Source organism: Macaca mulatta, chromosome 1 (assembly GCF_049350105.2).
Source record: "Macaca mulatta isolate MMU2019108-1 chromosome 1, T2T-MMU8v2.0, whole genome shotgun sequence".
NCBI lineage: Eukaryota > Metazoa > Chordata > Mammalia > Primates > Cercopithecidae > Macaca > Macaca mulatta.
Window position 1 is genome coordinate 107,889,754 of NC_133406.1, and position 26,873 is coordinate 107,916,626.

The 26,873-nt window shown below is 39.0% G+C and overlaps 1 protein-coding gene across 1 annotated transcript in view; it reads right to left on the reverse strand.

The window, feature by feature from the left end:
- Positions 1-25,535, reverse strand: part of IFI16 (interferon gamma inducible protein 16) — a 43,127-nt gene extending 17,592 nt beyond the window's left edge. Inside the window, 7 exon segments of the mRNA NM_001261661.1 lie at positions 1,688-1,855; positions 14,671-14,859; positions 16,532-16,954; positions 18,360-18,527; positions 19,075-19,190; positions 20,110-20,394; positions 25,299-25,535. Coding sequence (NP_001248590.1) covers positions 1,688-1,855; positions 14,671-14,859; positions 16,532-16,954; positions 18,360-18,527; positions 19,075-19,190; positions 20,110-20,374 — 1,329 coding nt within the window. The 5' untranslated portion in view covers positions 20,375-20,394; positions 25,299-25,535.
- Between the last annotated feature and the right edge of the window lie 1,338 nt (positions 25,536-26,873).

Genomic DNA, 26,873 nt, shown 5'->3' on the forward strand with positions numbered 1-26,873 from the left:
CACAATCTCTCTCCAAACCTAGATCAACAAAAGACAGTAATCCTCTTGAGTCAGGAAGCACTTCATGAACGCATACCTTGTAAACATCAAAAGACACAGAGACTAGTAAGGTCTCAACGAATATACTTAATTAATACTGAGAAACTTAATCACATAAATTTTATTTGATAAAATTACTCTTTATGTTGCTTTAGATGTTTTGATCATCACTTTGCTAGAAAGATTCTTTAAAATTCACAATTGCAGATGCAGAATTCTGCTATTTTGTAGTCTGCATCAGCCAGCTAGAATCCTTCAAAGTTCTCAAATGTATTTAGAAATATGCAAGAACTTACCTTAGCATTACCAAGTAAGTGATTTTTTAAAAATACTCTTTACCGAGGGCAAGGAAGTATAACTTCCTTTATTTTCACTATTTTAAAATCTCTTTTAAAATTTATTAATACTAGTTAAATTTCCATAGTTCTATCACTTCTGTCATTCAGTTATGTAATATAGAAAATGCACTCTGTTAGAAAGGCAAATGAAAGGATTCTACTTCTGGAGAGTGGTTTACTTATTAGAACACACTCTGATCACCACTGGTCACCACATTTGTTATCAGAAGGTTTACAAAGTGTGTGCTATGCAACCATTGTGCAACCAATAAATAAATTACTGACATGGCATATATAAATTCCTCATCTAAAGCCATATATAATCATTAATTTTTCAAGTTTTGGGTTTAAATAAGACTGGATACGAATAATGACTCTTAACTTTCTTGAAGGCTTGAGGAAGATTTTTAACCTTTGTGTACCTCTATTTTCTTCTCTGTGAATTGGGGCAGAATTAGCCTCCTCCTAATGGTTATGAAGAGAGAATGAGATAATGTACATCAGCAACAACACGTGAGAACCAACATCTAGTTAAGTGCTCAAAAAGTAGAAACAGAATTATTGTCATTGTTGCTCCATGTTCTAGGCTGAATTTGTAGGTTTTCTCTGGTCCACAGATATAACCTGAGTGATGCTGACCCTGTTAAGGAAAATCTCAGATCAAGGAAGTAGGGAGAACACATTATGAAGTAAGTCTCTGTTCACATCTATGAAATTAGTAATTTAATCTCATTAACAGGAAACTCTGTGAAAGCAAAGAATGGGAGGACTCATCAGTTCCAGTATCTTGTATCAGTGAGAACTTGCCAGAGGAAAAAATTTAAGTTGGCATGTAAAATTTGAGGAGATTCCCACCAGTGATGATATAGGAGAAATAGATACCCATCAAGAAAATAGCATGTGTCAAAATATGTAATGGGGGTAGGAACTTGGAACTATGAAAGTAAAATCAGAAATATTACTAATAAGCAAAGAGGAAATAGGTAAAAGGAACTGGAATGTAGGATCTGAACACATTCTTGTCTTCATCTCCGCTTGCCTGGCCATTCTCTCTTACCCTCTCTACAACAGGAGCAATACAAGATAATAATCCTCTTAAAGTTAGAAATCATTATATAAATGAATGCCTTTTAGATAGTAAAGATTATGATGTGGTGCTATCTCACTGTACGAATTCAACAAATGATTGAGTGGCATAATTTCATACCAAGATTGTAGACAGAGATTACAGCAGTAGCTCTTCCAACAGTCTAATGATCCCTGTAAATTATGATAGGGAGGAATGAGGTATGGGACTCAGGAAATTGTACCTTGATGAAGAAACTGCTGGATGGAGTTGTTGGCGGCATCTGAGGAGTCTGAAGATGGCTCTCAGGGAAGGTTTTGCCGGCCTCTGAAGGATTTGGAAGCTGACTCTGCTCCTGGGGTGGCTTCATGCTCTTAGGGTCATTGTTTTTTGGGTTTGGTTTTTTCTTTACCTGAAAGTATTCATTTTCTGTTTAATGGTTTTCAATATTAGAGGAAGCACAACATCTTTTCATTTGTGAGAATACCATCCTTTATTAGATTCTAATAGGTCTCATTACTTCCAAACATGGTCTCTCTCTAATGTATCCCTCCAGGCAATTGTCAGATTTTTTTTTTTTTTTTTTTTTTTTTTTTTTTTTTTTTTTTTTTTTTTTTTGCTGAAATGTGAAATGATCAAGCATTCTTCTTCCTAAAATCTTTCAATATTTACTTACTGATATTTTTACATTGGAGACTCCATTTCTGTCTTTATGACAAAAGCCAGCTTGTTGGAGGGCTGCTTTTTACCTGTCTTGCATCATTTTCCTATACCTTTCTACATATACCAATGTTATACAGAACTCACTATGCTGTTTCACACTTTTTTTTTTTTTTTTTTTTTTTTTTGAGGCGGAGTCTTCACTCTGTCGCCCAGGCTGGAGTGCAGTGGCACCATCTCGGCTCACTGCAAGCTCCGCCTCCCAGGTTCGCGCCATTCTCCTGCCTCAGCCTCCCGAGTAGCTGGGACTACAGGCGCCCGCCACCGCGCCCGGCTAATTTTTTGTATTTTAGTAGAGACGGGGTTTCACCGTGTTAGCCAGGATGGTCTCGATCTCCTGACCTCGTGATCCGCCCGCCTCCGCCTCCCAAAGTGCAGGGATTACAGGCGTGAGCCACCGCGCCCGGCCATGCTGTTTCACACTTTAACATTTGCATGTGATGTCTTCTCTCCCTAGAAATCTTTCCAATGCTCGTCTTTATCTTGCTTCGAGCCATAGGACCTATTGCATGTTGATTTTCCATAACGTACAAGGCAATGGAATAAGAAATGTATATCCATTATCTCATTTAATTTTTAAACCAATCTTATGAGAAATATTTAAGCTATTTTCCCAATATCAGGAAACTAATGTGCCAGATGTGGACCAAGTCTATCCTACTGCAAAGCCCTTGCTTTTGACCACTGCATTATATTGGTTCCCCACCCTCCTAATTTCTTCAAATATTTTATTATTTACCATGGGTTTTATATCCCTTTGAAACCTATTAGGCACATCATTCTCTTAATATATCTTAATAGGTTTTCTATTTAAATGTGAGGATATTCAAAATGGCATCTTTGAAGGAAATGGATTGCTGCTGCAGGCTCCAGGAGACAGCCAAAAAACTATGAGTGCCCAAAGTGTGAAAGTGTGAAAGGGGATCATCCACCCCTGAACATACATCCTCAGTGGGGAACCTGAACGTCTAGATCATGAGAGAAGGATCTGACTTTACCCGGAACTGAGGTGAATTTAGAGAGCTGAGCAAAATTCAGGGGTACAGGAAGTAGCAGGAAGAGCCCTGTGGGCTCTCTCAGTCCCCAGGGAAGTTATTTCTGACTTTGTCTCACAAAGGTCCTTCAGGAGGGCTGCCAGTGGAATTGGGGAAAGACCACAGGGAGAAGAAAACTTCCAGCTGAAGTTTTGATGGAACACAGTTTCCTGGACGGAACCCAGGGGAGGGGGTGAACTGGGAGTGCAGACACCAGCACAGAAGCCACAGCAGGCAGGGAGGCTTGAAACCTCCCTGTGTTGGTTGTCCTCCAGCCAGGAGGTGGAGCTTTTAAGAGAGCATCACCTGCAATAATACAAGGAGGATACAAGCTTGCCCTAGGGTCACTTGGATAAGATCTGAGTTTCTTAGGTGGTGGGTGGGGCCACAGAGCTCCCAAGAGATTATGTCCTTTGTCTTCTGGCTACCAGGGCAGGTAGAAAGCCCTGCTTGCTTTCTTGGCAGGGAGATTGGTAGCAGATTCTCAGCTCTGCTCACCTGCTGTCTGGAAATAAATTCAGTGCTGTTGGTGGGGGCATGGTAGGAGTGAGATCGGCCTTTCAGGCTGTGTGGGAACTGGATGAGGCCTGTAACTGCCAGCTTTCCAGCACTTGCACGGCAACCTGCATGACACAGCAGAGGCAGCCATAATCCCCTTGGGAACATAAATCCATTGGCCTGAGAATCACACCCCATCCCCTACAGCAGGCACAGCTATCCCTGTCCAAGGGGAATCTGAACCTGCCCCCACCTGATGGTCTTTCTCTACCTGCCCTGGCCCCACCCACCACCTGAGAAACTCAAATCTTATCCAAGTGACCCTAGGGCAAGCTTGTATCCTCCCTATACTATTGCAGCTGATGCTCTCTTAACACCTCCACCTCCTGGCTGGAGGACAACCAACACAAAACTATCCCAATAAACAAAATTAAAGCCAAGGACCCTCACAGAGTCCACTTCACTGCCTTGCCACCTCCACTGGAGCAGGTACTGATATCCATGGCTGAGAGACCTGAAGACGAACCACATCACAGGACTCTTTGCAGACACTACCCAGTATCAGCCTGGAGCCTGGAGTACAGTAGATCTGCTGGGTGGCTAGATCCAGAAGAGAAATAACAATCACTGTAGTTCAGCTCTCAGGAAGCCCCATCCTTTGGGGAAGGGGGAGAGCACTACATCAAGGGAGCACCCTGTGGGACAAAAAAAATCCTAACAGCAGCCCTTGAGTCCCAGATGTTTCCTCTGACATAGTATACCCAAATGAGAAGGAAGCAGAAAAACAATTCTGGTATGACAAAACAAGGTTCTTTAGCACTCCCAAAAGATTATACTAGTTTACCAGCAATGGATCCAACCCAAGAAGAAATCTCTGAATTGCCAGAAAAGAATTCAGAAGGTTGATTATTAAACTACCCAAGCAGGCACCAGAGAAAGGTGTACCAACTTAAATAAATTTAAAAAAAATGTTACAGGACATGGATGGAAAAATCTCCAAACAAATAGATAGCGTAAAAAAAAAAAAAAAAAAAAAAAAAAAAAAAAAAAATCACAGCTTCTGGAAATGAAGAATGCACTTGGAGAAATCCAAAGACACTGGAAAGTCTTAGCAATATAATCAAACTAGTAGAATAAAGAACTTAAGAGTTTGAAGACAAGGTTTGTGAATTAACCTAATCTGACAAAGATGAAGAAAAATGAATTAAAAATGAACAAAGCTGCTGGACACAATGGCTCACGCCTGTAATCCCAGCACTTTGGGAGACTGAGGCAGGTGGATCTGAGGTCAGGAGTTCGAGACCAGCCTGGCCAACATAGTGAAACCCCCGTCTCTACTAAAAATACAAAAAATTAGCTGGGCATGGTGGCAGGCACCTGTGATCCCAGCTACTACGGAGGCTGAGGCAGGAGAATTGCTTGAACCTGGGAGGTGGAGGTTGCAGTGATTCGAGATCGCCCCATTACACTCCAGCCTGGGCAACAAGAGTGAAAGTCTGTCTCAAAAAAAATATATATATATGAAAAAGCCTCCAAGAAGTTTGGGATTCTGTTAAACAACCAAACCTAAGAATAACTGGTGTTCCCGAGGAAGAAGAGAAATCTAAAAGTTTGAAAAACATATTTGAGGGATTAATTGAGGAAAACTTCCCTGACTTTCCTGGAGATCTAGACATCCAAATACAAGAAGCTCAAAGAACACCCAGGGAATACATTGCAAAAGGATCATCACCTAGGCACATAATCACCAGGCATTCTAAAGTCAAGATGAGGAAAAGAATCTTAAGAGCTGTGAAGCAAAGTATCAGGTAATTTATAAAGGAACCTATCAGATTAAAAGCAGATTTCTCAACAGAAACCCTACAAACTAGGAAGGTTTGGAGTACTATCTTTAGCCTTCTAAATTATCAGCCAAGAATGTGTATCTAGTGAAACTAAGCTTCATAAATGAAGGAAAGATCAAGTCTTTTTCAGACAAACAAATGCTGAATAGCCACTACCAAGACAGCACTACAAGAACTGCTGAAAAGAGCTCTAAATCTTGAAATGAATCCTCAAAATACACCAAAATAGAACATAAAACATCTAAAGCATAAATGTTGTAGGACTTATAAAACAACCACACAGTATTAAAAAAGTAAGATACTCAGGCAGCAAATGGCATGATGAATAGAATAGTACCTCACATCTCAATACTAACACTGAATGTAAATGGTCAAAATGCTCCACTTAAAACATACAGAATGGCAAAATGAGTAAGAATTCATCCACTAAGTATCTACTGTCTTCAAGAGACTCACCTAACACATAAGGCCTCACATAAACATAAAGTAAAGGGGTAGGAAAAGATACTCTATGCAAAAGGACACCAAAAGGGAGCAGGAGTAGCTATTCTTACATCAGACAAAACAAACTTTAAAGCAATAGCAGTTAAGAAAGACAAAGAGGGACATTATATAATGCTAAAAGAACTAGTCCCACAGGAAAATATCACAATCCTAACACTGGAGCTCCCAAATTTATAAAACAATTACTACTAAACCTAAGAAATAAGATAGATGGCAACACAATAATACTGGTTGACTTCAATACTCCACTGAAAGTACTAGACAAGTCATCAAGACAGAAAGTCAACAAACAAAAATTTTTGGACTTAAGCTATACCCTACAACAAATGGATTTAACAGATGTTTACAGAACATTCTACCCAACAACTGCAGAATATACATTCTTTTCATCAGCACATGGAATATTCTCCACGATAGGCCATATAATAGTCCACAAAACAAGTCTCAAAAATTAAAAAAAATCAAGTACTCTCTCAGACTACAGTGGAATAAAATTGGAACTCAACTCTAAAAGGAACCTTAAAACCATGCAAATACATGGAAATTAAATAACCTGCTCCCGTATGATCATTGAGTCAATAATGAATCAAAATGGAAACTAAAAAATTCTTTGAAATGAACGGTAATAGAGACACAACCTATAAAACCTCTGAGATACAACAAAGGTGATGCTAAGAAGAAAGTTCATAGCATTAAATGCCTACATCAAAAGGCCTGAAAGAGTACAAGTAGATAATCTAGAGTCATACCTCAAGGAACCAGAGAAACAAGAACAAACCAAACCAGAATGCAGCAGAAGAAAAGAAATAACAAAGATCAAAGCAGAACTAAATGAAATTCTGACAGACAAACAAAGAACACCACAAAAGATAAATGAAACATAAAGCTGGTTCTTTGAAAAAGTAAATAAAATTGATAGGCCGTTAGTGAAATTAACCAAGAAAGGAAGAGAGAAGATCAAAATAAGTTCAATTTAAAACAAAATGAGAAATATTACAACTGATATCACACAAATACAAAAGATCATTCAAGGGTACTATGAACATCTTTATGTGCATAAAGTAGAAAACCTAGAGGAGATGGATAAATTTCTGAAAATATACAACCCTCCTAGGTTAAACCAGGAAGATATAGAAACTCTGAATGAAGCAATAATAAGCAGTGAGATTGAAATGGTAATAAAAAATAATTTCCAATAAATAAAAGCTCAGGACCAGATGGATTCACAGCTAAATTCTATCAGACATTCAAAGAAGAATTGGTACCAATCCTATTGACATTATTTCACAAGATAGAGAAAGAGAGAATCCTCCCTAAATCATTCTATGAAGCCAGTATCACCCTAATACCAAAACCAGGAAGGGACATAATGACAACAACAAAAAAACTACATACCAATATCCTTGATGAACATAGATGCAAAAATCTTTAACAAAATACTAGCTAAGAGAATCCAACAGCATGTCAAGATAGTCCACCATGATTGAGTCAGTTTCATACCAGGGACGCTGGGATGGTTTAACATACACAAGTGAATAAATGTGATACACCACAAAAATAGAATTAAAAACAAAAATCACCTGATCATCTAAGTAGACACACATAAAAAAAGCATTTGACAAAATCCAGCATCACTTTATGATTAAAACCCTCAGCAATATTGGCATAGAAGTGATACACCTTAAGGTAATAAAAGCCATCTATGACAAACCCACAGCCAACATTATACTGAACAGGGAAAAATGAAAGCATTCCCCCTAAGCACTGGAACAAGACAAGGATGACTACTCTCACCACTTCTATTCAACATAGTACTGGAAGTCCTATCCAGAGCATCAGACAAAAGAAACAAATAAAGGAAATCCAAATCGGTACAGAGGAAGTCAAACCGTCACTGTTTGCTGCTGATATGATTATATACCTGGGGAACCCTAAAGACTCATTCAAAAAGCTCCTAGAACTGGTTAACGAATTCAGCAAAGTTTCAAGCAAAGTTTCAGGATGCAAAATTAAAGTATGAAAATCAGTAGCTCTGCTATACACCACCAGCAACCGAGCTAAGAATGAAATCAAGAACTCAACCACTTTCACAATAGCTGCAAATAATAAAATAAAATAAAATAACAAAACAAAACACTTAGGAATATACCTAACCAAGGAAGTGAAAGACCTCTCAAGGAAAACTACAAACACTGCTGAAAGAAATCATAGACAACACAAACAAATGGAACACATCCTATGCTCGGGGATGGGTAGAATCAATATTGTGAAAATGACCATACTGGCCGGGCATAGTGGCTCACGCCTATAATTCCAGCACTTTGGGAGACTGAGCCAGGCGGATCATCTGAGGTCAGGAGTTTGAGACCAGCCTGGCCAACATGGTGAAACCCCGTCTCTACTAAAGATACAAAAATTAGCTGGGCGTGGTGGCAAGCGCCTGTAATCCCAGCTACTCAAGAGGCTGAGGCAGGAGAATCACTTGAACCCAAATGACGGAGGTTGCAGTGAGCCGAGATTGCGCCATTGCACTCCAGCCTGGGGGACAAGAGTGAGACTTCGTCAAAAACAAAACAAAACAAAACAAAAAAACAAAAGAAGAAAACAGGATACATTTTCCTGATGTTTTTAAAATAGATTTATTGAGGCATAACTGGCATATAACACAGTGCATACATTGGAAGTATAAAATCTGATAAATTTTGGCATATACATACACCTGATGAAGTGCAATCTACAAATACAGTGCAATTTCCATCCAAATACCACCATCATTCTTTACAGAACTAGAAAAAAAAAATCCTAAAATTCATATGGAACCAAAAAACAGCCCACATAGCCAAAGCAAAACTAAGGAAAAAGAACAAAATGAAGAAATCAGGAAGAATCCTATTATCTGACTTCAAACTATACTATAAGGCCATAGTCACCAAAACAGCATGGTTCTGGGTATAAAAATAGGCATATAGACCAATGGAACAGAATAGAGAACCCAGAAATAAACCCAAATATTTATAGCCAACTGATCTTTGACAAGGAAAACAAAAACATAAAGTGGGGAAAGGACATCCTATTCAACAAATGGTGCTGGGATAATTGGCAAGCTACAGGTAGAAGAATGAAACTGAATCCTCATCTCTCACCTTATACAAAAATCAACTCAAGATGGATCAAGAACTTAAATCTAAGACCAGCAACCATAAAGATTCTAGAAGAAAACATCGGAAAAACCCTTCTAGACATTGGCTTAGGCAAAGACTTCACGACTAAGAACCCAAAAGCAAATGCAACAAAAACAAAGATGAATAGATGGGACTTAATTTAGCTAAAAAGCTTCTGTGCAGCAAGAGAAACAATCAGTAAACAGACAACCCACAGAGTGGGAGAAAATATTCACAAACTATGTATCTGACAAAGGATTAGTATCCAGAATCTATGAAGAACTCAAACAAATCAGTAAGAAAAAAACAAATATAAAAAATTAAAATGAGTCTATAAAAGTTTTACTTTATAGTCAGACATTAAAATTGAATAAATGATGTCTACAAGATTTTATTAAAATTAAATTTAACATTAATAGCACATTACTATAAAGGTAAAATTTAACTTATTTAGTATAAAAGTACACAAAAAATAGTCAAATATAAAATGGTGTTTATTTTTTTTAAGTCCCAAGGATGGCCGGGTAAGTCACAACGCCCCTCATCCCCAAGGCCATAGCACGCAGGGGCGGTGAAGGCCACAAGAAGGCCAAGGCCTCAAGAGGGGGCAGGGCCGCAGCAATCTTTGGGCAGCCCTGAGCAAGAATGGAGCGGAAGGCGTCACCATGGGGCTTCAAGCCCCGGGATATGAAACAAAAATTATATACTTATTTTCCACTTTCTTTTCCCTCAGAACTAAAAGGCTTTTAGCACAGGTACTACCCCTAGAATTTCCAGTACACCAGCACCAGCCTGAAAACCATGTTCTTATTAAAAGATCAAAACAAAACAAAACAAAACAAAAAAAACGAGCCATCCTGGGAAAGACCCTATCTTTTTTTTTTTTTTTTTTTTAGTAGAGACGGGGTTTCACCGTGTTCGCCAGGATGGTCTCGATCTCCTGACCTAGTGATCCGCCCGTCTCGGCCTCCCAAAGTGCTGGGATTACAGGCTTGAGCCACCGCGCCCGGCCGAAAGACCCTATCTTATGTTGTTAACCACTGAGACTGCCGTCTGCACAGCTGAGGAAGAATGGACCCATCATATTCGAATCAAGAAAACATCTTCTTCGTTAGAATTATGGGTTACCGTACTAAGATTAAGCCCTACTAAGTTAAAGTTAAAGAAAGTTTCATTTATATATATCTTTTATATTGTTTTTTCTTTTTAAAATTTGTTGTTAGCTCCTTTGTTATAAATGTAACTAAGTCTAACTCACCTTAGACCATTGCCTTTAATGCTTTGTTTTGTCATACTTTGTGGAAATAAAAAAGATTTCCAGCTAGCCTTTTCACACAAATATTTATGTCCCGGTCCTCTAATTGACAGTTGTCAATTACTCAATCACTCAATGTTGTGATCACCTGCAGCCAAGACACCGATTTTCTGCTCCTACAGCCTGGCAACCTTGTAATAAATGGGACTACATCCTTTAAACTACTCAAGAGCAAAGTTATACTTCCACAAAAAAGGTTTGTGCAGATCTAAAACCCTTCATCTACTTCACTAACTGGCAGCCTTATCAATGTAACCCTGTCCTTCTCTTTATCACCACCTCCACCTTAACTAACTCTAGACCTGCCGTTAGTCGCTTCTATGGTACGGGGATTAACATAAATGAAAAAGACCCCCTAGGTATTTTTAAAATAAGCATGATTCCCCCATCTTCCCCTTCTTCAGTAGGCTCTGTTCTAGATCCCACAACGGTTGCTCCTATATCTAATAATAAAACTAGGGTGTCTGTTGTAAAAATAAGAGATCTAAGACAGACTTTAGTCATCAAGACAATATATCAAGATGCAAATGCCTGGCTGGAATGAATTAAATATTCTGTTTGTACTTTAAACAAAAATGATTATTACGCCTGTATGCATGGAAGGCCAGAGGTTCAGATTATCCCCTTTCTACTCGGATGGTCTCCTCTTCGACCAGAAATGGACTGTATGGTGGCTGTCTTGCAAAATCTCATGGCTTAGGCTAATCCATCATGCCGAGCTCTCTATCTGCTATTTCCTGAAATTCAACACCCTGGGGGTCCGTCCCCGAGGGCAGTCTGGCTTTCACCTCTGAATGCCAGGTTTATTAGTTGCCTCTCATGGCAAGAAGAAAATCTGGTGTTCCTTAGAAGCATAAAAGGATGCAAGGAGCTCAAGCCTTTCCAAGAGCTTGTCCATCAGTCCACACTTAGCCATCTCCAAGCAAATGTATGGTGGTATTATAGAGGACCTTTCTCTAGACACTCTGCCAAATAATTGGAGCAGTACTTATGCTCTAATCAATTGGCTATCCCCTTCACCCTGGTATTTCACCAGTCTAAAATAAAAAAAGTAAAAACAAGACACGGCAGGCCAAAGGAAACTCCTCATGAGTCCTTTAATCCTTAGGTTTACATAATGCTATTAAGGTCCTATGAGAAGTGCCAAATAAGTGTAAAGCACAAAATCAAATAGCTGCAGAATTTAAATCCACGTTGTTCTGGTAAGTAACTATACATTTTTTTAAAAAGTAGACTAAATAAACTGGATCTATTACGATCAGCAACGATTCATAAATTACACTGAGGACGCCATCAAAGAGAAAGCTAAGCAATTAGGACCTACCAGCCAGATGGCCTAGAAAAATAAAATAGCTTTAAATATAATATTAGCAAAATAAGAAGATATTTGGGTCATAATTAAAACTCAATGTTATACCTTTGTTCCTAAAAATACTGCCCCGATAAAACTATAACAAAAGTGTTACAAGGATTAACAGCCCTATCCAATAAACTTGCCAACAATTCTAAAATAAATAACCCTTTTTCTAAAATAATAAAACATTGGTTCAGTGGATAAAAAATTTTTTAACTTCAATTCTCACCTTGTTCGCTCTTGTTATTGGCGTACTTATTCTTGTAGGGTGTTATATTATTCACTGCCTTCGAAACTTTACACAAAAACTTATCTCTGCTACTCTTACAGAGGCAGCTCCTAACTCTCCTCTACCCTATTCTGAAAAATGACTTCTTTTAAAAGGACAAACAAAACAATTAAGTCAAAACATATTAAACAAGTTTAAAGAAGAATTATGAAATAAAAAGAGGGGAAATTATAAAAAAGTAGAGGTTCCTCCTCAAAAACTTTCCTCCTCATCTAATAGAAATAAATAGTAACTTCTCTTAAAGGCAAAATGTATTCAAAGACCTGTGCTAACATTCTTAAATATCTACTAGCTGTAATAAAAAAATCAATGTACTTTATGTTCTTAGCTCCCACAATTTAGCCTAAATATTTGACCTAACATGCTTATACTGATCCAAACAAGCATTAGGTCATAGCCTGTTCCTCTTCCTTATTTAAAGGCGTTTTTACCTTTCTCAACATTCCACAAGTTACTTCCACCTTCCTTTGCTCTCCTCTGCCTTTGCCTCTTTTAAAAAGTTCTAAGTTGCTAGCCAGCTGGGACAAATACAGAATGTGAGGTCCCGTTCCAGCCAATGGAAACTGAACGCTGCAGTAGGGTGGATGCCTCAGGTTATAAATGACCTTGTCTCCTTTGTTTGGTATACTCTTGTGGCAAAACTGCTGGCTAGTGTACCCTTTCTACAAAAACTATAAAAATGGCCTTGTTGAAAAAATTAAATTTATATTCAAATACTATTTCTTTATGGCACCGGGGAACAAGCATTTCAAATACAAACAATCCCATCAAAAAGTGGACTAAGGACGTGAATATTCAATTCTCAAAAGAATATATGTAAATAGCCAACAAGGTAAAGAAAAACGCTCAATATCACTAATGATCAGGGAAATGCAAATCAAAACCACAAAATGATGCCACATTACTCCTGCAAGAATGACCATAATCAAAAAAATTGTTAAAATAGACGCTGGCATGGATGTGGTGAAAAGGGAACACTTCTACACTGCTGGCGGGAATGTAAACTAGTAGAACCACTGTAGTAAACAGCGTACAGATTCCTTAAAGAACTGAAAAGCTGGCCGGGCGCGGTGGCTCAAGCCTGTAATCCCAGCACTTTGGGAGGCCGAGACGGGCGGATCACGAGGTCAGGAGATCGGGACCATCCTGGCTAACACGGTGAAACTCCCCGTCTCTACTAAAAAATACAAAAAACTAGCCGGGCGGGGTGGCGGGCGCCTGTAGTAGTCCCAGTTACTCCGGAGGCTGAGGCAGGAGAATGGCGTAAACCCGGGAGGCGGAGCTTGCAGTGAGCCAAGATCGCGCCACTGCACTCCAGCCTGGGCGACAGAGCGAGACTCCATCTCAAAAACAAAAAAACAAAACAAAACAAAAAAAACTGAAAAGCAAATCTACCATTTGATCCAGCAATCCCACTACTGGGTATCTACTCAGAGGAAAAGAAGTCATTATACAAAAAAAGATCATTGCATATGCATGTTTACAGCAGCACAATTCACAATTGCAAAAATACGGAACCGGTCCAAATGCCCATCAAAACAAATGGATAAAGAAATGGGGTATGTATACACCGTGGAATACTATTACTCATCCACAAAAAGGAACAAACTAATGGCATTCACAGCAACCTGGATGGAATTGGAGACCATTATTCTAAGTGAAGTAAGTCAGGAATGGAAAACCACACATTGTATGTTCTCACTCATAAGTGGGAGGTAAGCTATGAGAACACAAAGGCATAAGAATGATACAGTGGATTTTGGGGAATCAAGGGAAAGAGTGGGAGGGGGGTGAGGGATAAAACACTACACATTGGGTACAGTGTACACTGCTTGGACGATGGGTGTATCAAAATGTCACAAATCACCACTAAAGAACTTATTCCTATAACGAAGCACCACCTGTTTCTCAAAAACCTACTGAAATAAATAATTAAAAACATTCAAAATGGCAACAGTGTAAAATCATGTACTGTAAGGAAACTTAACAGGTTAATATTTGAATTCCAATTAACAAATTAGAGAGCCTCCTTTGTATACAACTTTGTCAGTGGGACATAATTTTGATCACTGGAAATAATTTTAATTTTCAGACTAGGTATTTTTATGGATCACTAAATACACACATATGTGTATTTTAATGTTACAAATAGAAAGTATCACACACACACACACATACACACACACGACATTTTCGAATTTACAAATGGAGAACATGTAATTTTAAATCCCAACCCTACAATCACTTAAAAGTTTATATAAAATTCAGAGTTTAATTTCTTCAATAAAGTTCAGCTTTTCTTTCTTTTTAAAAATGTATCCTTCCTATCATATCATTCCATCCAGAAAAAAAATAATTAAAAAAAGTAAATGTGAGTACAAGGAGAACATCTGTTTTCTCATGCCTCCTGCTGAACTCTGTAAAAAAACCTACAAATTTGTTTTTACCAAAACTTAAAGCAAATCATTTCCACTTTGGAAAACTAATATTTGCCTATTTAATTCTTACCTGGATAAAACTATGCATTTCTGAAATCAGTTTTGACATCTGGTTCTTTTTTCTAAGTCGAAAGCAGTAAAGTTGGAGCTTATCTCCTTCTTCACAGGGGATATTGTGACATTGTCCTGTCCCCACTACATCCATTTTTCCTCTGTCATCCTGAATTTCATAGATTGTGGTCTTCTGATTTACTGTTTTCTGTAACAAAATTAATATTCTGTTCCTGAGAATGTAATTAATAACAACCACATATGGGCTAAAGTCCCTTGTAAGAGAGTTAAACAAGACGCAGGACAGCAACTCCTAGTACAGATATGCATATATCTTAGGCCAGATCTTTGCAGAGAGCCCTCCCTCAATATCCTTTTTGTTTAAGTCTTTCCTATCTGAGGTATTTCTATGAGAGTTCTAGAACAATGAGTTTTCTTCCAAATTTCTACTGCTTTCACCTCCAGGGCAGCTATGCTTCCCATGGCACCTTGATACCGAGGAAGCTGAAATCTCTGATAGCCTTTTTAGGTCCCTGGCCCTATGCAAAAAGAATGGATATCTGCTACAACTATTTATTCAGTGAATGACGAGGAATCTGTAAGAAAAAGCAAGCTTTTAGTAACTCTCTAATTACTTTTTCTACCTTCTGCATTTACTGAGTCTCTTTCAATATTTGTACCCCCTCCTGAAACCAAGTCCTTGAGCTCAAACATTCCAGCTTTTCGCTATTACTCATCATTCTAGAATTGGGTTTATAAGAATCATCTTTTTAAGAGTGTGTACATAGGCCGGGCGCAGTGGCTCATGCCTGTAATCCTAGCACTTTGGGAGGCCGAGGCAGGCAGATCACAGGGTCAGGAGACCGAGACCATCCTGGCTAACATGGTGAAACCTCGTCTCTACTAAAAATACAAAAAATTAGCCAGGCGTAGTGGCAGACACCTATAGTCCCAGCTACTCAGGAGGCTGAGGCAGGAGAATAGCTTGAATCCAGGAGGCGAAGGTGCAGTGAGCCGAGATCGCGCCACTGCACTACAACCTGGGCGACAGAGCGAGACTCCGTCTCAAAAAATGAACAAAAAGAGTATGTACAGAAAGTAATGCAGGTTACATGGCTTGTTCTAGGAAACAAATATAATGGATAGTGAATATTGATCAGACAAGAAATTGCTTGAATCAATAGCAGAGGATAGATGCTTTTTTTGGGGGGTTGAATGTCTCATGCTAACTAGTTTCATGAATTTGGACTGGAACATATCAGGAAAAGCACTCTGTGCTCTATTTTTTTGGTTACTTATATATAAATGACAAATTTAGATTACCTGATTTTCCAAGTATCATCCAAATTCATATTTCCCAATTGATTCATTTCATTTGGTCAGAACATTGTCCTACCTACTTTCTGCATTTGTTTTCCAGCCATGAGTAGTCAGTTGATTTCTTATTCTGACTGTCACAACCAGAACTCAAGCCTCAGAGGACAATACTTCATTCAAAATAAAAACAATGTGATTTTTACAACAGTAGAATAACAACCAAAGGGATAAACTTAGTGTTACATGTGTATGGATGTAGACCTCACACTGTCCTTGATCACTTAGCATAGATAATAACAACTGATAAAGTCTTAAGGTTTCTCAGTGAACATTACCGTAAAGACCTAAGTTTAATGTTCTGGGATGGAGAACATGGGAAAGAAACATTAACAGGTCCCCTAATCCCAGTCTTATCTTCAGAGAAGTTTTTATCCACCTGCCATTAGTCTTCAGAGTCCTGGATTCCAATATCCAGTTTATAGGCAAAGCTTCATCTCACACATCAAGGCTTTTAATTTTAGGTGTTGGTGGAAAAATGAAACAAAAAAATTTTGAGGACTTACCTTATGTAGCATAAATATCCCATATATAATATTTCCTGAAGCTTGTTTGTGAAGAATATCAGTCTTCAGAGTTTCCTTTGCTCTGTTGATGATTTTATTTGGAACCTCAAACATTTGGTTAGGACCAGCTTCAGATACAGAAGATTCTTCGTTGACCTCTAGGAGACTATCATATTCCAAATAATCTGATATGACGATGATTTTCTTTCCATTGAATTTCTCCTTCAAGTTGGTGTTTAAAACCTTCACATGGAAGAACTGTGTCTGTGTAGCCACTGTAGCATGAAACATTGTTTTTTTCTCCATTTCTGGGGTCTCGTATTCAAATGGCTTCGTTGTACTCAGTACCTTCACTATCACTGGGCCCTTTTGGAGAATATTTTTTCTGGGAGTTACCGGACATTTGGCCACTGTTTTCGGGTTCTGTGTATGATAGCACAGGAGAACAAAGAAAAATGTCTGATTGAGAAATACAGAACTGCTATTCAGTGACCTCAGTATAACATAGGGCCCCAAAACTTGCACGGATGTTTAGAGCTGGAGTCAGGATAGACAGGGATTGCTAGCCAGGGCAGAAGATACCTTAAACTGGTATAATAGCAAGAGGAAGTAATAGAGGAGACCATATAGTGAAAAGATGACCTTTCTCTAAACAGAATCATCCTTAAGAAATAAAGCATAAGAGCAACATAAGACCAGTGGATACTGAAAGCCAGTGTCATGAAGTAACTTAAAATAAATTTTAGGGCCAGGCGCGGTGGCTCATACCTATAATCCCAGCACTTTGGAAGGCCGAGGCGGGTGGATCACCTGAGTTCAGGAGTTCGAGACCAGCCTGGCCAAAATGGTGAAACCGTGGCTCTACTAAAAGTACAAAAATTAGCCAGGTGTGGCAGGCGCTTGTAATCCCAGCAACCCGGGAGGTGGAGGCTGCAGGGAGCCGAGATCGTGCCACAGCACTTCAGCCTGGGTGACAGAGCGAGACTCTGTCTCAACAACAACAACAGTAAATAGATAAATAATACATTTTAGAATGAAATAATTTCTTATACTATTTCTCTTACCAGCTTAAAGTGCCAGAGCCTAAAAATAGACAAAGTTAAATGACACTTAAAATGAAAAATGGTGCCCACCACAAACTACAGACGTGAAGAGTGTTCAGTTATCAACAGTGCAGACAGGGCAATTTTAAGAGCACATCTCGTAGTGTTTCTACCCAAGATTCAGCTGGCTTACAGGGGGTGAGAACACATGTGCGATCAACCCCTCAGAATGCCGTCATCTCAGTAGGCTCAGACTGGAGACGCTCTGCGGAGTGTCATTCCCACTACCATTGCCTTTCTCAGTGTCAGGGCTCTAGCAGGTAGCATGCTAACAGAAACCTGGGGCTCAGAGTGGGTTTTCTTTAACGTATTTTCTCTTTAACATCTCAGTCTCCTTGAATTGCAATAGAACACTTTTAATGCAGGGGGGTTGTTTATAAGAAAAAGTGCTGAAGGTATGGATAACCTCATTCACAAACTAACAGGTGCTGGAGAGGTCTGACATGGAATACAGTAGACAGCGAGCCCACAGCTGACAGTTCTGTACTCCACAGCTCTCTCTCCCTTCCCCAAACAACACAGAACAGAAAACTTCCCGCAGTCAGAGATAATGTCAAGTTCATCAAGTATCCCTGTGGAAGCAAAAGATCAAAATGTAGTGTTTTCTCAATACGTACATTTGATTAACTAGCAAATTATGAACGCAATTTTTAAGTAACAGATGAAATCAGTCCTTTACTTTGGGTTGAAAAAAACAAAGCGAAACGGGACCAGGAAGAGTGTACCTCAGCTGAGGAAGTGTTGGGTGGAGCTGATGATGAGGTCTTGGGAGGTGGGGAATGGCCCACGGCTGCGGACAAGCCGGCTCCTGCAGGACAAGGAGGCTGAGTCTGCTCCTCGGACATCTTACTCCCTTTCGTTCCAGCCTTCTCTTTGGTTGGTTTTTTTCTTTTCTGCAAGTGGTTTGATTTTTCTGTTATTCGTTTTCAGTGCCAATTGAAGTAAAGCACATTTTCGTTATTGGATAGTAGTTTTATTATTCCTAAGATGTTTCTTAGAAACTTGAGAGCTTGCTGCCCATCTCTGGTCAGTTGTAAGAGGTGGGCATAGATGGTTTCATTAAACGAAGAAAGCGGAGAATGTTATACACATTATTTCTCTAATTATTTCTGTTATGGGATGTGTTGACTTGGGATTAGAAAAAGTAGGTTTTTATACACATGGACGAAGTATTTACTTACCTGACTGTCGTGTTGACACTCCACTCTACTAGAATGAAGGTATCACATTTATGTTATATATATTTACATTATGTTTACTCATGTGTTTGGCTCATTGCTTTGATTATCAAAAAGATGTTAAGTTATCATACAATATGGTAAATCTGAAACTTGATGGGAAGCATGAAGAAATAACTGCCTACTGGAGAAGTTGAGTGGAAGAGCCGTAGCAGAGCTTCCTCTGTGGGACTTGAAGCCTGCTCCTCTCCCTAAAGCTTACCTGAGCTCCAGGAGTTGCCTCTGCTCCTTCAGTGTTGACAGTGCCACTTGTGGAGGGTGCAGGTGAAGCAGGATCGACTTCATTCTTCCTCTTTCTTGATGGGGCTAGTTGTTTTACTGGAATAGATTCAATTTTATTCACAACCAATGCAGAAAAAAAGAAGACATATAAACGATCTCCGACAGCTGAAGCAGTTTCAATACAATTTGCTCTCAGTTCCTGCTTGAGGGTTCGGCTGTGCTTCAGTCTACCTCTACTGCATTAGCCCAGCCTGGCCTCAAGGAGGCCAGCAGTCACAAGACAGGTGCAGGCACTGACTCATGCTCCTCAGCACTTTCCTCACTCCTCCCCTGTGCACTGAGCACATGCTTCCTGTTCTCTGAACTCCATGTGCTTCCGTCAACCCTTTCACAGTGTGGTTCTCCTATCATTTCCTTTTAAAAACAAATGTTTTCATGACACAGACTGATAGGTCACATTCCCTAGGTAAGCTATTTAAATTATAGAAATCAGCCAAAGGTTTTCATGAGGTAGGATATACTGATTTTGAACTTAGACTTTTTTAAATCCTTCTTTTTTAACTTGATACAACAAGAGGGGAGATCAGACTTCTGAGAGTCAGGCTCACATTTAAGTACTGCATTTTTTTAAATTATAAAGGGTTAAATAGTCTCAATAGAACAGATACATTAATTGACTAAATGTACATATTTTGAATTTAAACAACAATTTTTATGATTTTATTATTATATGAGCTTTCTAATATCCTGGAAGTCTCAGTCCCCCTTCAACTCCCTCTCACTTTTGTTCTTTCACTGATCCCAAATAGACACTCTGAAATCCATCAATCCACAACAGTAATGGAATGCCCTAAGTTGTCAACTTGTTGGCCTCTGAAGTACCCACATTGTCTCAGCAGTAGAGTCACAAATTGGGGAAAACACATCTCAAGTATGGCCGAGGTGGGGGTCTAATCAAGGTTAGGGAGGGTTTGGGGATGGTTGCAGGGAGTGGGTGTTCCCTCTTCCCAATTACCTTTTAACTTTTCTTTTCTAAGAGTTTCAGCCAGGTCTTCAAGTGTTGGTATATCTTTGAAAATTTGTATTAGTTTGCCCAAACCAGCATCACCTCGAAACTTTTCTTCCATCAAGTCGGCAATCTGAATTTTGTCATACTCTTCTCTCATTTTTACATTAAGTTTTAAATCCTTGCTCAGTAAAGACTTAACCATTCTAAAATGATAATCGTTGATGACCTCTAATCCTTTCAGTAGAACAATGTTCTTGTATTTTTTTTCCATCTTTACAGATATAAGTGAGCCTACAAGAGAAAATGGTATACAGTGTTACACGTGTATAAGACAATTTAAAAGATGATGTATGACTATGTGAGTCAGTGGCCCATATGAAAGAGTTGTTCATGAATATGTGTGATAAAGAGGGACTTAATGACCAAATGTGTTACTGTAGAAATTGAGTGAAGAACTGTTTCTTTAGGAATGTCTAAGAAATTCGTCCCTTTGAATGAGGATAGTTGAGTTGGGTCCAGTTGTTAGAGGGAGGTCTGAGAACAAGCAATTGTCTCAGTGTTTAGTGTGTGAGCTCTGCAGTGTCAAAGCCCTTGGTTCCTCTTCTTATCCTTTACTAGGGCTGGAGCCTATTCCCCAGATCCCGCCTGCTGTTTCTTAAATCTTCCCACACCCAGTATGACTGGAGTGGCCTAGGTGTAAATGGGCTGCAGCCTCCCACCTTATATGAATAACCTTCTGCTACAGCGCTACAGTTTCATGCTGGGGCACCGACACTATTCTCCTTGACTCTTCCCTAGTTGGCTGTCATTAACATCCTCCCTTCTTTGGTGCTAGACCATGGCTTCTGTTCTCTGTACCCATAAAACCATCACTTTGCTGAAAATCTGCATGCTTTCTAGTGCAGCATCACAGTATTTATTCACTGAAATTATTTTATTGGTTGTTTTATTTTTCTTATTTCAGACTTGATTTGCCTAATTATTTCTTTTTGCACGACCAGTTTTCTCTCGATAAGCCACATTTATATTCCACTGAAATCCTTCAATATTTCTCCTTTTTCTTTCCAAAAATTCCTTGCTTCCTATACTCTCTCAGAAAATGTTGAAGAAGCTGCATCTTTTTTGCTCCTAGTACTTTTGTATTCCTTGTAGCTATGCTTCACAAAGATGCCAGACACCTTGTGTCTTCATGCCTCATGACTTTTCTAGTTCCTGCTTATTGCCTGGAAAGCCATTCCCACATTTCTTTCTTTGACTACTTCCCATACAACCTTAAGACTCAACTGAGGCTTTGTCTCCTGGTAGATTTTTCAGAGTCCCCTTACGGACAGTGTCACTCCTCTTGACCTCTTAACACCTGTATATTTCCATGATGACAGTGCAAGATATGGATTCCAAACATTTTTAATTAATGAATTTTTTTAAGTTTGGGAATGATGTCTTTGTGTATCTTTTCTATAACCAAGGTATTTAAATTTCAGGGGCTATTAATTGGGCCAGGCGTGGTGGCTCACACCTGTAATCCCAGCATGCTGGAAGGCCAAGGCGTTCGGATCAGGAGGTCCGGAGATCAAGAGCATCCTGGCTAACATCGTGAGACCTCATTTCCACTGAAAATACAAAAAATTAGCCAGGTGTGGTGGCACACGCCTGCAGTCCCAGCTACTCAGGAGGCTGAGGCAGGAGAATCGCCTGAACCCAAGAGATGGAGGTTGCAGTGAGCGGAGATCGTGCCACTGCCCTCCAGCCTGGGTGACAGAGTGAGATTCCATCAAAAAAAAAAATTGCTTCGTTCTTATGAGAACAGGAGGATCCTTGGATTGAAAACATCCAGAGAATGAAGGTAAAATCTATACAAAAACACATTATAGTGAAACTGAAGAATATAATAAACAAAACTACTCTGTATAGATCACCTACAAAGATTCAAGAATCAAATTGAAAGTGAATCGCTATATCAAAACTGTCCGAAGCAGGACAATGGAATCGTTTTTATATAATACTGGTCCAAAGTTCCATATCAATTGCAAAACCAAAAAAAAAATTTTCAGTGGAAAGTTTTGACTTATTTTGTGAGTGTGCTAGAAACAATAAGTTCCTCTTCAAACTTTCCTGTTCTTTCTTGTTCTATAAACAACCCTTTCCTCCTTTGCCACGCCCCAGACAGGCCTTCCCGCCTAATTGTTAAGGCACAGTCTCTTCCTTCCTGCCTAATTAGCCCTGCACAATTTAAAGCAGTAGCCAATCTGGTCAGCTTAGACTGTGCGTTGTGACTGACGCAGGCAGCACCCTTCTGTAGAAGCAAATATGCTTTGCTGAGAAATTTCCTGTTTAAGTGCTGGTTTTTCTTTGTGGCACCGAGCACATGTTTCTAAACAAGTGTGACAGCACAATTTATTTGCAAAATAAAACCAGATTTGGGATGACAGTAGGCTATGTATAATCACATTATACAATTATACACATTATACAATTATACACATTATACACATTATACAATGTAATGTATAATCACATTTCACTTAAATGTGAACGTTCACAGGTTTTGTTTTGCAGTATTAGTGTTTGATTTTGGAGTAATTATTTATATCCCAGTGGAGTTTCCAGTAAGACAGTATTTAGAATACATACACTAAATAGCCTTTCTGAAGCCTCCAGATTCTTAATTTCAAAATCTATCTAGCTCCACTGCACAGAATAGGTGCTTTCATCTTGTCTTAAGGGAAAATATAATTTTACATTTAGAGTTTTAATTTAGGAACAATGATATTTAAATAGAAGAGTCTCAAAAATTATTTTGTGATACTCAGGGCCGCAGTCTTTTTGCAAGACAAAGACTCATGCCACAAGAAAACATCTATTGAAAATAATATTTAATAAGAAAACAATGAATAAAATTAAAAATGCTGCCAGCCAAAAGATAAGAAGAGTGAAAAATAAACTTTTTTTTAGGTGCTCCTAATGCCTTAAAAAGAAAGCCCCGATCAAAGAGAAGAGAAACAGAAATTACAACAGCATGGTAAAGGGAGGGAAGAAAAAGAAGCATGACAATACACTAAAGCAATTGTCTTAGATAGTGAGATGATATAAATTTGTCATAAATTGAAGAACAGATTGCAGATTGTTAATTACCAGCATATACCTAAAAGGTCTGACCTGTTAATTGACAACTTTCATCAAATTTGATTTAAGAAATCTACATACGGGCCGGGCGCGGTGGCTCAAGCCTGTAATCCCAGCACTTTGGGAGGCCGAGACGGGCGGATCACAAGGTCAGGAGATCGAGACCATCCTGGCTAACACGGTGAAACCCCGTCTCTACTAAAAAATACAAAAACCTAGCCGGGCGAGGTGGCGGGCGTCTGTAGTCCCAGCTACTCGGGAGGCTGAGGCAGGAGAATGGCGTGAACCCGGGAGGCGGAGCTTGCAGTGAGCTGAGATCCGGCCACTGCACTCCAGTCTGGGCGACAAAGCGAGACTCTGTCTCAACAAAAAAAAAAAAAAAAAAAAAAAAAAAGAAATCTACATACATGTTCTTAACAAAAAATGAAAAAAATTGTTAAAAATTATCTTGAAAAGAATAACTAAAGAAAGCCAGTTTATCTATGTTTGTGTAACTTTAAATATACCTTAAGCCCAAAAGTAACTTCAGATACCACATAATGACAAAAGGTTCAATTCCTAGGAAATTATAACAGTTTTAGTTATGAATTTATCTTATTTATCTAATGATATTATTTATTATTTTATAGTGCTTCGTGGTACTATAATTAGTATATATTTCTCTTCGTATACACACATGCACAGACATCACTACACACACATATATTTATATGTATGTACTTGTTTGTCTACGTGATTCTATATACATATATTTGTGTGTGAATGTATATTATATGTACACATACATATGTGATTGTGAGAGCACTACAAGGAAAAAAAACATTTTTTCTTTTTTTTGAGACAGTTTTTTTTTTCTTGCTCACTTGCCCAGGCTGGAGCGTAGTGGCACAATCTCGGCTCACTGTAACCTCTGCCTCCCGGTTCAAGCGATTCTACTGCCTCAGTATCCTGAGTAGCTGGGATTACAGGCACGCACGACCATACCCAGCTAATTTTTGTATTTTTAATAGAGATGGGGTTTCGCCAGGCTGGCCAGGCTGGTCTGGAACCTCTGACACCTCAAGTGATCAGCTCGCCTTGGTCTCCCAAAGTACTGGGATTGCAGGCGTGAACCTCTGTGCCCGGCCGAAAAAGCAAACTTTATAATAGGAGATTTCAGTTTATGTTTCAATTACTAAACGAACAAGATAAAAAAAATCTGTAATGATATAATAAATTTGAACAATGCAATTAATAAACTTAACATTTATCTAATAAAATTCTGAAATCAACATTTAAAAATCTCACATTCCATTTAAGCACACATGAAATATTGTACCAGGCTATAGAAAACAACTTTTAAAAATTTGAAAAGTAAGCAATAGTAACCTTTTCCTAATTGACTTCCCCTCCACTCCCCTATACCCTGCCACAAGGAAAAAAAAATCATTAACTTTCAGGAGGGCAGAGAGTAATTCCAAACTGACTGAAATTCTGCCCCTAGCACCCGCTGTAGAATGGAGCTAAAGTAAAAGATCAACATATTTATGAAAATATTAAGACACCATGTACCATGAATAACTGTGTTTGTGAAACTTAAAAAAAATTTTCTATTCTATGTGTACATTTGTTCTCATGTTTTATAAAATTGAGATGATGTCATATAATACACCTCTATGTTCAGATGTGTTTTTTACTTAATATTCTTTCATGATACTTTTTTCGCATCACTATCTTGAGAACCCACCACAGCTACCGAGTTTCCAATGCTTCTTCCAGCCAAAATAACCAAAGCCCTCTTCTAAGTACCAACTTATGCCAATACACACTCAGAGAATTAGTTTGAAAATCTGCAGTGGTCAAAATGCATTTTCTCTTGTTCAGTCCTCAGTTGTGGTGGAATAAAAGAATCCTGTTATCTTCCTAAGTAAATGAAGGATTCCTATCAAGCAACTCGGCAACTTTTCTGAATACCCAGCCCTACTCCCATCACCCCATGACCCTGAATAACGAATACTGATTGTCCCCTTGTGATTTTGGGGACTTCAGGGAAGGAACAAGATCATATTTACAAAATCAGCAACAGTACTCACCTCACTGGAAATTTTTTCAACACTAGTCCAGATGTTGAGATCTTCAGCAATGCAGAAAACAATGATTATTTTGTGTGAGGGGGGAGATAAATCAGTAAAGTTCCCAGAAACGGAACTGCAGGATGTTGTAATCTTCAGAAATGCCAAGAAAATGAAGTATGTGCAAAGATAACAAGGAAAAAAGGCCTTGGTGGAGTCAGTTAGCTGACTAGTCCTGGCTTGCTCCTATTCTGTTATTGCCCCAGAGAGAATGGAGTAGGAGCAATGTGGAGACTCCTCCCACCAGTGTTTTTAGCTTTCGTTTCTGTTAGTCAGAGAAAATGAACAGTTTCCTGCTGGCAAGGGCTAGAGGGTGTGGTGAGGGGAAGTGGGGGGATGAGAAATTACTTTAATGGGTCCAGTGAACATTTTTCGGGTGATGTGTACACTAAAATCTCTGACTTCCCCAATATGCCATATGTCCATGTAACGAAATTACACTTGTACCTCATAAATGTATATAAATACAAATAAATAAGTTTTTTTTCCCACAAAATTAAATAGCTGAAAGGAATTCCAACATTAGAACTTTCTTACCCAGCCGGGCTTACATGTGGGTCATTAGAGACCTATATTGTCTAAAATGATGCTCAAATATAAGAGAAGCAAGATGGCTTCTTCTCCCTCCTTTCCTGTGCACAGAGTGGCAGTGGCAGGAGGAGATCTTGGTAGGAGCATCTATTGCTACTAATACTTTACTGCATCTCCTGGGTGGGGAAGCGTCTGCTATGAAATCGCTGTTTGTTTAAATACTACCTGAATTATTCATCCAATTGTTAATAACTGACAAACCTGGGGGATTTCCAGATCAGAAAGTCATTATGAATATGTAAACCCTTCCTCAAATTTATATGAAGGAGTTTAACACTAGCTGTCCTCTTGACTATAACTAGGTTACTTTACTTCAATGATTAGATTCATGATTGCTCATGTTTTCTGCATTATTCATGGATAAATACAAGTGGATAGTGGGCTCACAATATGACAGCATCGAAGCCTTGAAAATCCCGGAAAATGCACTGAACTTCTGGCAGCATGAGGAGCCTGTTTAATCCTTTGCTCAGCAGTGCATTTTTCTCTGTTAAGGACAATGGATGCCCTTTAGAGTGCCGTAACCCCAGGATGTTAACTAAATGGCGTCAACTAGCAGATGATGTGGTGCTAACCCAGCAGCAGATCTGCAAGCAGGATGTGGTCATGAGTTGGTAAAGGGGCCCCATTGACAGTTAATATGTACTATTCAAGGCCATCTACAGAGCAAAAGAAAGCTGATTGTTTTAATCCAAACTAGGGCCATGAAGGGGATAGCTGAATTCTGGATTTCAAACCACACGAATAACTTTATCAAAGAAGGAATAAGTCAAGAAAAAGCAAAGAGGATCTGGAATGACAGCCATAAACACCTCTGGGTGTTCATGGTGATCTTTTACTGGCTTTAGGTTGCTCTTTATGTGGATACATTGAGTTGGCCTTAAGGCAGTAGGTAGAGAAGGATATTAGGGCGGTCATTGGGAACCCCAATCCAGAGGTCAAAGG